The sequence below is a fragment of the Quercus lobata genome, chromosome 8 (assembly GCF_001633185.2).
Source record: "Quercus lobata isolate SW786 chromosome 8, ValleyOak3.0 Primary Assembly, whole genome shotgun sequence".
Classification (NCBI taxonomy): domain Eukaryota; kingdom Viridiplantae; phylum Streptophyta; class Magnoliopsida; order Fagales; family Fagaceae; genus Quercus; species Quercus lobata.
Window position 1 is genome coordinate 14,992,229 of NC_044911.1, and position 11,899 is coordinate 15,004,127.

The 11,899-nt window shown below is 38.7% G+C and overlaps 1 protein-coding gene across 1 annotated transcript; it reads left to right on the forward strand.

The window, feature by feature from the left end:
* The first annotated feature begins 7,769 nt into the window (after window positions 1-7,769).
* On the forward strand, window positions 7,770-9,486 carry LOC115956455 (S-locus-specific glycoprotein S13-like). Its single transcript, XM_031074830.1, has 2 exons — window positions 7,770-8,093; window positions 9,028-9,486. The coding sequence occupies exons 1-2, from the start codon at window positions 7,770-7,772 to the stop codon at window positions 9,484-9,486; spliced, it is 783 nt and encodes a 260-aa protein (XP_030930690.1).
* The last annotated feature ends 2,413 nt before the right edge of the window (window positions 9,487-11,899 follow it).

An 11,899-nucleotide genomic window follows, 5' to 3' on the forward strand; every position in this document is an offset into this window, starting at 1 on the left:
ATTGTCTTTGCCTTGTTGGCTTATTCCTTGAGGAGTTTGATTGTGGGAGCCACATGACTCTTTTGCCTTCAAGGTCCCGCAGATCTCTTTTCAACATATAATCTTTCATTGGCATGTCTTATAGGTGCTAAGGCATCCCTAACATCGACTCCACAGGTTAGGTTACTTGTTGAGGTGTTAATGCGAAGGTCAATCAGCCGATGCACAAGGTGGAGAAGTCTATCCTACTGATTTTCCAAATTCTCAATCCCTGTATTCAACCCGACAAGTGTAAGCTGCTCGTTAGAGGCTATACAACACTCAACTTCTTATGATTTTCCCCACCAAATAATTCCTTGGTCAATTAGGCTCTAGACCTCCTTGTTGAACTCGTCACAATCTTCTAATGAGTGTCCCTGTGCTCTTAAATTGTATTTACAAGTCTCACCTGTACTTCCTTGCTTTTTCAATTCCTTTGGGTGTATGTATCCTACATCCACTAGAGCCACAAAAAGGCTATCCGAGTACCTATGCAGATTTGGATCAAGACAGTCATCCACATCTTTCATTATTGCATTCACTTCCTCACCCTGAGCATCAAAGGTTATGGTAGTGGCAACTTTGGACTGCGTAGCACCCTCGAATATTAAGGCACCACTATCAATCAGGCTTTGGAACTTATCCCTTAATAGGTGACATTCTTCTGTTGAATTCCTCGAAGCATCATAGTGAAACTTACAAGTCTTTGAAGGGTCGTAACCTTCTGGAAGATTGGTAACCAGCTTAAGGACGACTGAAACAATTAATCCCTTATTTAATAGAGAGGAGAATAACTCGATAACAGACATGGGGAAGTGGTGGGGCTTCTTTGGCTTCTTCCCTAGATTCCCTATGAGATGCAAATTTCCTTTGGCCTTTTGGATAGGTAACGACTTAGCCAATTGTACCCCCTATCTTCAGCCACCATATGGATATCTCCTTCTTCAACCTTGGCGTCACATCCTTTAAGCTGTTGTTCCATGCGCATCAATTTTGACATTTGCTCTTTCATCTAAGCGAACTCGGCAAAACTCACTTTAGGAGCCAAAGGCCCATTTTTAGACATCTCTCTTGCACAAGACCTAGTGACGATGGGATCACGATGTGGCGATAGCTTAGCCTGTTTCTTTTTAGCAATCTTTTGATCCTGGGAAAAGCAGGAAGTGAAAGAAACGGGATGCGTTTGACAATGTGGAAACACAAGACCAAAATCAAGTTAGTTTATGCTTTTGCTATTTAACATGCACCTACCATTTTCAGAAAAATTTGGCCTTACACACTTGATCGGGTATTTATCATGGTGAGTTTCTACTATGATGTGAGATTAATGCACAAGTTTGGCAAGTAACCGAAACTTTCATGACATGCTTAATTATGCAGGAAGGACCCTTCCTTGATTACATGCTGGCACAAGACTTGTTTTTACAAAGCTGGGTTCATTGACTCTAACAGTGGGCCTTTTACAATACAATGAAATGCAATTGCAAGGAAAAACTCGGCTTCTAACAACGTAGACTTTTTGGGGAAGCTCTTGAACACTTGGATCTCTTTGACCTTGGACCTTTTAGGGGTGCTCCTAGATTCTTGACATCTAGGTCTTCTTGGCAATTTTGACATCTTGACAATTTGGGCAACATGGACCTCTTGGACCTTTGGATCTCTTTGGGAAGTCCTTGGATTCTTGACATCTAGATCTTCTTGGCAATTTTGACATCTTGAAAATTTGGGCAATATGGACCTCTTGGACCTTTGGATCTCTGACAGTTTTTCGGCAACACCTCCCCTTTGAACAGAGTTTCAGTTACTTGCCACAAATTTTATCTTTGTACAATTAGGTGACGGAACCAATTAATGTATACATGAAGGCCCTTGTAGGGTTGTAAACCCTTAAGAATAGGGTATGGTCTAACATGTACAAGCAACAGGGTTGCTTTTCCTAGGGTTTGATCATGGATACTGTGCAAACAGGATAGAAGGAGCCTGGAGTAGAGCACAATTTCCTAGCCTTATAAGGGTATCCTTTTCTAGGCTTGCACATTCACTCTTTAGGTTTCACCTAGTCCTGATGGGCTTTGGGCTTGATCTAGTCGTCACGAGTTTAACATAACTAGGCCAACTGTATGCAAAGGCTTAATTGGTAGGTGGTTCCTGTCCTAGGGTATTCAATCGCCATACCCGTCCATTCATGGAAGTTATGGGGTAGGATGGATCGAGGGGGCCTTTTCAGCTATTCTTGTCCACCCATGGACCCAGAAGTGCCTACAACATCAGCCCCAAACTAACTATAGGTAACACTACCAATGTGTGTGTCTGGGCATCTGCAAATAGGGTGATGAAATCCCTAAAGAATTATGACTATGCTAGTAGTGCAGAGCTCGGGTCCAGCTCAAAAAGGGTGTATATGTCATGCAATCCTTAATGAAGGGGAAAGACTTTTTCAAAGCACAGCATATATATATATATATATGGAAAGTGGATAAAGGTGTAGCAGAAATTAAATTTTGCTACCTTATGTTTGCATGTGAGGAAAGCTGTAAAGCATGTGAGAAAAGCAAGTAAAGCCCCATGTGAAAATACCTGAAAGCCACCCTCTTGAAAAGGAATTTTTTGGAAAAAGATTTTTTGCCCTTTTGAAAATGGTCTACTAAGATATAGCAGAAGCCTTTTTCAAAAGGAAAGCCCTGGAAGCCAATGCCAATTTTTGTATTTTTGAAAGCCAATGTCCAAAGATTGTGGTTTTATCAAAAGCTCTAAAGGCTAAATTCTCAAAAGCTCCAAAGATTATGGTTTTGTTTGATCACCCGCCGTGGTGACAATCTGCGCATACGGGGCCCCGTTGGAGGGCCCCTCTCGAATGATATGCATATTGTTCACACAGAGCTTCAAGTGCTCTCTCTCTCTCTCTCTCTCTCAGTGGAGGAAGGTAGGTCTACCTTTGGCATTATGGCAGAAATCAGGGCCAAATTTTAAGGGATTACCAAAGGTAAGTGGAGTGGCCACCAATCATTGGGTTTTTCTAAGGTGTGATTGGTCACCTGTTTCTAGTTGATTTTATTACCAATCCTAAGTTAAGAAAAAATGTCATTTTTCCTAATCTAATGTGGATAGCAAGAAAATCTTGATTCTTAGGTCCGAAAGTTTGGTTACGTGTGGGGAAAGTGTTAGGCACTCCATAACGCCTGTCCAAGGACGGTCCTTTATTTTGACGAAACCTTAATTTTCAGAGATTGGCAGTAAAAACATGATTTCGACATTGGCTTTCGAGGCTTTCCATACATGGGGGCTTTGAGATTTTGGCTTTTCAAAGGGCATGGTCCCAATATATGCTTTCCTAAGGCGTAGGAGCATTGTGCCAGATTTCCACTGCAAAAATCTAGTGACAAGTCACCTTACTTTCGCAGCGGAAATTAGGCATCGCTTGCCTTAGGTGACACGGACTGTGACAATCACACCGAAAGGGGGCGAGCATGTATATATATACATACATCATGCACATTGCTAGCACATGGAGTAAGAAAGTAAATGCCTACATCCTTAGAGCATGGCCCAAAATATAGGTGCAAGAAAATAAATAGGGGTCGCCATACTGTAGGGATGAGGACAAATGGTACAAAGCATGATATACTTAATACAAACCATCTAAGGGAGGAAATGAGGAGGAAGGAGGCGGTTTATAGGAGTACATAACCAAAGGGAAAAGTTAAACCTTAAACATACTAAATACATGGTTAGATCTCCATTAGTTATTTATTTAAATAGTTGATGATGTGGTGATAAGATTTTAAAGAGTCCATGATAGAGTTAAATTCTAAAAAATCTTTATCTTTATTTTGAACAATTTTAATAGGATTTTCAGGAAAAATGATCTCATCAAAATTTAAATCAAACACAAACTCTAACAAACTTATGCTATTATCTTTAATAACACGCACGCTAACTTTGGTTTGTTGATTAATTTTTTTTTTTTTATTTATTTATTTAGGACTTGTCGGTCTCCTTTCCTCTTATTGGACAAAAAGAAAAAGAGAAAAAGCAGTTGTTGCTACAACTCCAATCTATGGAAGGTTCATAGAAAGAAGCTACTCAGATTCTCCCAATGCATGTTCATATGCCCTACCAGCCTCGACAATTATTATACAAAGACCTAGCCATGCCTCTGACCTCACCATTCTTATCAGCTTCTCCTTTTCAAAACCTACAACCAGTAGCCATGACACATCCTGATCATAATCCTTTTAGACCAAGTGGAATTTTCCCTAGTATTACAAATCCAGTTCCACCCCAACCAGAACCACAAGCTAGCCCTCAAAAGGACATTTCCCCCCATGAAAAAAGATAAAGAACAAGTATGCCAATCCCCAGATCCAACTGTTGGTGCTTCTTCAAGACCCCCAGATATGAACATGTTGGCTGTGGACACTGATCCCCCAAATCCAATTTCATCATTCCTAAAAACCCTCACCCTTAATGACTCAAGAGAACCTCTAGTGCTTCCAATAATTGAGGATACTGACCTAGATTTGTCTAACCTTGGCTTGGAAGAGGTATTTATGATGAATGATGAACCAAAGGTAGAAGAAGATGATGTTCTTCATCCTAAAAAGCCTCCATCCCCTCCACCACCCTTTATCCCAGAATACCAAACAAAGTTGGCTTATTCGCCAACTACAGATTCAAAACATTTGTTCACCCTGGATAATGCTCCTCCTTCCAAATGGCATGATGAGATCTTTAGCATGTATTCCTGGTGTATTGCTGAACTTCAAGCCCCGAATGCCACTGTTGCCCAGATTATTGCTAAATTTGTGGCAAGGATTACAGGAAGACTAAGAGAATGGTGGATCAATCTAGGAGAATACAGACAAAGACAGGCAGCTCAATGCAACACGTTGGAAGATTTTTTCACAATTGTCCATAATAAATTTCTTGGCTCAGTGACTCATTACACAGAAGTAGCCCAAGAAGAATTCCTCTTGATGAAATGTTGCTCATTTGAAAGGAAAGATTTGGAGAAACATTTTGACAGAATGTCAAGGAGATACTACTCTTTTAATGGTATGGATGATGTTAATGCCAAGCATACTTTTCTCAACTCCCTTCCTAAACCATTAGGAGATGAAACTTTCCTTTTAATGAATCTCCAAAAAATAACACTGCAACAAGCTTCCTTGGGAGAAATTTATCAACATGTGCTCATTGCTCTGGAAAACCTCTGTAATCAAAGGAAATTTCTTTTCGAAATTGAGAAGGTCTATAGCAAACTTAAAGACAATTGTAGGAGAAAAGACTTGCAAATAAAGTGCTATGAGAAAAATTGTGCCTGTCCACAGAAAAAAAGAGATCATTTCAAAAAATATTTTGGAAAGAAGAAACATTACACAGGAAAAAAGAAAAAAAAACTTTCAGGAAGAAAAAACGGAAGTTTCTTAGAAGGAAGCAGTTTTAAGGAAAAACTTCAAAAGTCTGCTTTGTATGCAGAAGACCAGGTCATTTTGCGAAAAATTGCCCGAAAAAGGAAAAAGCAGCAAAGCTTCTTAAACAAGCCCAAATCCATGCAGATGATACTCCTTTCTCGGATGTGGAGTCACTCTTTTCCCTGGATGATGATTACTCCCCTCACGCTTTGGCAGTCATGGCTTATTCTACTTCGGAAGAAGACTCAAATCCAGACAGTGAATATGATTCTGACCCAGAAATCCAAACCATTTACACGTCCCAACCAATTATAGCTCCCTTGACAATCCAACCCCCATAGCCCAAGTACACCTTCTCCTTGATAGCTACTCTAGACCTATTCCGATGATAGCCTTATTTGATATAGGAGCATCAGCAACAATCCTTCATCCCAAAATTTTACTTGAGGAATTTTGGCTACCCCATCACCAAATATTTAGAGCAACAAATGGAGAAACATTCCTTATAACCCTAAAAAGTAAGCCTATCCTCATCAGAATCTTTCCAACCTTAACCATTAAACACCAAGTTCTTGGATCCCCTCTTACAGGCAGAGACCTTCTCATAGGATTTGACCTCTTTCAACAAATACCAAGTCTCAGATGGTCTTTAAAAGGACTCATGCACAAACAACATCTTCTCACTTGGACCCAAGTACCCCATTTATTTACTATTGACCCCTTTGATCCTTCGAAATTCCAGATTATCAAAGACTGTTGTGCAAACAGCCATTCTGAATTCCTTCTTAAAAATCCAAATCCTTTGTGGAAAAACCTAAAATTTTTCATATACCTCCCATTCAAGAAAAATGAAGATGTCAACCCTACAAAAGCCAGTCACAGAGGAATGAACCCAGAACATTTAGCTCTGGCCACCCAAGAACTATCTACTCTCCTTTTCGAAGGCCTCATTGAACCTACAACTTATCCCTGGGCATATGAAGCCTTTTATGTCAATAAGAATGTTGAGCAAGTTTGAGGCAAATTCAAATTAGTAATTAATTACCAGGATCTTAATCACTTTCTTGCAGATGACAAATTTCCTTTGCCAAACAAGAGTGCTCTTTTCTAGCATCTTTCAAATGCAAAAGTATTTTCATAGTTTGACTTTAAAGTAGGATTTTGGCAATTAGGAATCCATCCAAAAGAAAGATACAAGACGACTTTTTGCATCCCAGACCACCACTACCAATGGACGGTCATGCCTTTTGGTCTAAAAAATGCTCCATCCCAATTCCAAAAAGCAATGGTAATGTTGTTCCAGCCACTTTTGACCAATGCATTAATCTATGTGGATGATATCCTTTTGTTCTCAAAAGATGAAGAATCTCATGCCAAGTTGCTCACTGAATTTTATAATTTAGTAAAATCTCAAGGAATAATGCTTTCAGAAAAGTAAATGGTCATAGGATAGTCTTCTATAGACTTTTTGGGAGTAAATATCTCAGATGGAAAGTATACTTTGCAACCTCACATAGCTACTTCTTTGAGTGAATTTCCAGACAAGCTCACAAGTGCTAGGCAGATACAACAATTCCTTGGAATTGTAAATTACATGTCAGACTTCATTCCAAAAGTCTCCAGATACAGGAATTGTTTGGCTTAGTTGTTGAAGAAATCTCCTCCGGAATGGAACTCTGCTCACACAGAAGCGGTCCAACAATTGAAAAGGTTGGCAAAAAAGTTTCCTCCTTTACAGATTCCAAGACCAGGCAAACAGATATTGCAGACAGATGCAAGTGATGAATATTGGGCAGCAGCCCTTTTTGAAGAGATTGATGGCAAAAGGAGTATTTATGGCTATAAAAGTGGTGCATTCAAGCCTTCAGAACTTCACTACCACTCTACTTTCAAAGAAATTCTTGCAGTTAAACATGGAATTGAAAATTTTCAGTTTCATCTCCTTGGACATAATTTTTTGGTAGAAATGGACATGTCTTCCTTTCCTAAGATGCTCCAATTCAAAAGGAAAATGCTCCCACATCCCCAGTTACTCAGATGGTAAAATTGGTTTTCACAATGGTCTTTTCAAGTTAAGCACATTAAAGGTAAAGATAACCTTATCACTGATTACCTTTCTAGGAATTGAGGGGGTCAAATATAATTTTCTTGAGGGGAGCAGATATAATTTTTCTTGGATTTATTTTCTAAAATCTTAAATATATACCGACTATTTAATATTCTAAAAAAATTTGGGGGGCCACAGCCCCGTCAGTCTGTACATGGTTCCGTCCAACATGACCTTCTAACAAAAACATAGATTTCACAGCCCCCCTCAGTCATTACTCATCATAATAAATGTCACTTTTACATGTTGGCTACGAGCTCAAAGAACAGAAAGCAATGGACATCTCTGCTTTTCTGTTTTTGAGTACCAGTTTTTTTCTTTTCTACTTTGTATTCTCACATACCGCTGACAACATTACTCAATCCCAATCCCTCAGTGATAGTGAGGGCACAACCTTGGTTTCTAAAGATGGAGGCTTTGTTCTGGGGTTCTTCAGTCCAGGGGATTCCACTAACTGTTACTTGGGAATTTGGTACATCAATATCCCAATTAAAACGGTTGTTTGGGTAGCAAACCGGCACAATCCAATCAAAGACTCGTCTAGCGTGTTGATGGTAAACAGTTCAGGTAGTCTTGTTCTTAATATTGTACTATATGGGATCCAATAAAATGAACTTAAAAAGAAGAAGAAAAAAGGAACTAAGAAAATTGCCGTGACTTAAATTGAGAATTGGTGGAAACCTATGGTACCTCACAAAGCTTAGAGCAACCACGTTAGCTCGTGGAAAAGATTTCGTCTATTTTACATAAAAACCTACTTTTTCTATTTTATACCATCACTTTTACAAAACACCCATATCAATTTATCTATTTTACAAGACTTTTCAATAAAACATTCATTCTACTCAATTTTTTTTATTATTTCTCTCAACTGCCTCTCTTTACATACGCTCTCTCTCTCTTTCTACCCATTTTTCTGATTTGTTGCTCTCTCTCTGCACCCATCTCTCTGGCCACTGCTTCACCAGCCATCACCTCTGGCCTTCCTCTTCCAAATCACAAAACCCATCCACCTTCCTCTTCCACCACCATCACAAAATCTCAGCCACCACCAAATCTCAACCACACACTCACCCTGACCCACCAAATCCGATCCACCACCAAATCTCAGCTGCACAGCCACTACCCACCGCAACCGTCACCCACTCCCATACTCCACCACCAACAAAACGACCCACCACCACCACCACCACCACCACCATCTCCACCAAACGACCCCTGAAATCCAATAACCCACATCCCCAAAACCCACCAAAAATCTTAATATTGTACTATATGGGATCCAATAAAATGAACTTAAAAAGAAGAAGAAAAAAGGAACTAAGAAAATTGCCGTGACTTAAATTGAGAATTGGTGGAAACCTATGGTAAACGGTTGTTTGGGTAGCAAACCGGCACAATCCAATCAAAGACTCGTCTAGCGTGTTGATGGTAAACAGTTCAGGTAGTCCTGTTCTTCTCAAACAAAATTCAACTGTTGCTTGGTAGGCAAATTCAACAAAAGAAGCGGGGAATTCAAAAGTACAGCTTTTAGATTCTGGAAATCTAGTATTAAGAGAAGAGAATGAAGAAAAGCCAGAAAATTATTCGTGGCAAAGCTTTGACTATCCTTCTGATACGTGGCTACCAGGGATGAAGGTTGGATGGGACTTCAGGACTGGTCTGGAAAGGTGCCTAACTGCGTGGAAGAGTCTAGATGATCCATCTCTCGGAGAACTGAGTTGGGGAATTGAACTTCATGATTACCTTGAGATAGTCATGAAGAAAGGCTCCAATAAGTTCTTCCGGATTGGCCCATGGAATGGCCGTGTTTTCAGTGGTGCACCGAAGTTAAGGGCCACCCTAGTTTACGACTTCAGTTTTGTGTCCAACAAGGACGAGTTATACTTCATGTTCCACATGATTAACACGTCTTTAATCTCAAGAGCAGTTTTGAACCAAACTTAGTATGAGCGCTACATATGGGTCGATGGAAGCGGTACTTATATTTACCAAAAGACAACTGTGACAATTACAATTTTTGTGGGGCTTATGGAAATTGTATCATTGGTGAGTCACCTGTATGTCAATGTGTACAAGGATTCAAGCCTAAGTCACCAGATACATGGAACCCAGACGAGTGGTCTAAGGGATGTATACGCAGTACCCAATTGAGCTGCCAGGATAAAGATAAAATTAGGTTTGACAAGTTTTTGGGTACAAACTGCCAGATACCACATATTCTTGGGTGAACCTAAGTATGAATCTTGAGGAATGCAGAGTGAAATGTATGAACAACTGTACCTGTATGGCTTATTCAAACACAAATATTAGAGATGGAGGAAGTGGCTGCGCCATGTGGTTTGGGGATCTAATTGATATTAGACAGATTGCACTTACCGGGCAGGATGCTAATAGTCTACACCAGGATGTATATATTCGAATGCCTGCTTCAGAGAAAGGTAGGGGCCTATATTCTTCGATGCTCTTTTATTCGTATTTTGATGTGCAATCCAAACTGAGATCTTTGTTTCCATTTGTTTTATTGCATTAAATTCTGTTTCAGAGCAAGGTATGGGTCTATAGTCTTCATTGGTGTACCTAAAATATGTTTTCTTTTCTATTGCTAATTCAACCATTCGTATTTTGATCGATGTGCCATCAATTTACCTGTAGTACAACTTATTTGTATCTTGATGTGCAATCCAAACTAAGATCTTTGTTTTCATCTATTTCATTGCAAATTCAACCATGAAGTAGCTAAAGGGAAGCAAAAGATGAAGGTGATAGTAATAGTTGTGGTTGCCATTGCCGCAGTTTTTGGGGTGCTCTCGATTTCCTACTGCCTTTGCAAAATGATAAACTTGAAAGGTAATATTACTTTCTCTTAACCACTTTGGAAATAATATCGCAGAGTTGTGTAATTTAACTTCTAGAATCGTACAGAGCAGCTAATAAGATGTTGAACATGAAAGCTGTGATATATACGACATTTGATCTTAATATAAAATCATGCTTAAGAAAGAAAATTAGCATAAGCTTATTGAAAGAATTCTAATGTTAAAGAGGCAAAAAGAAAGCAATTTTAGAATTCTAACCCTACATGTAAACACCTAAAATGGGTCTGATGTTAGAGAGCCGAAAAGAAAGCACTTTTAGAGAGGAAGAAAGTCAGCACTTTAAGGGTTGGTTTGAACGGGGGATAGAAAATGTGGAGAGAATGGAAAAGTGGGGAGATAAAAGAGATGTTAATTTTCTCTCATATTTTTTGGTTTGAGGGTGTGGGCGCAAGTGCCCACAATGAGTGGTTTCATCGTGTGAAGTATGTCTCGGCTTGGAGTGGACTAAGCGGAGGGTGAATGGAATCGCCACCTAGTTTAGGCCTAGGAACCAAATTGGGCCTTTTGGGCCACTCACTTACAAGCATAGGTATGCATACCAAATTATGGGTTCGGAGTTTGGGTACGGCTTGGGAAGGTGTTAGGCATCCAATACCACCTAACTTGTGGACCAACCTCTATTGTGTGTTGTTAAACCATATTAAGAGAGCCCTAATCCTTAAGCTAAACATACATCATGCACTTAACAAAATAACACACACATAACATGTTAAATATCACACAATAAAAAAAGGAAACACACTAAAACCAAAATCAAATACTAATATGGAAAACTAACAATTAGATAAAAACAATGGGAAAAATATCAAATTAAACCCAACATGGCAAGATTCACCAAATAAAATATGAAAAGCAAATAAACATAAATAATTAACCTAAAACAGAGAATTCAAATTCAAATATATTAGTGGGTTTTAGTTAGCTCAACTGGTAAAGTCTCTGATGATTGTATAAGAGATCTGGAGTTCAATCCCCACCTACACCAAAAACTGATTGGTATTTTGGTCTGATGATAAAGAGCTATCATCAGGAGTGGACGCTATAGGTTGAATCTCTCTCAAAAAAAATATATATATATTAGAAAAACATGTAAAAAACAATTAATTAAATAAAACAAGAAATCTACCTAAATTTAGGTTCAGGGTGCGTATGCATATTCAAAAACATGTGCGTGCATAATCGAGTATTTTTACACATCCTCAGCACAAAAACAATAAAAATCACATTTTTATGTTAACAAAGATATTAACACAGAGAAATTAAGAAGCATGTTAGAAACCCTAAACACTAAACTAACATAAAGAAAATGAAACAAAGTATGAACATAAATAATAAATATGTAACAAATTAAATAAGTATACTAAACTACGTTAAATAAATAATCATGCCAATCTTTACATAAAACTAAAATAATAGAAGAACAACCAAAACATATTATAGTTAGCCCAAAATCAAATTAATACATGTCAAAAGAATTATAA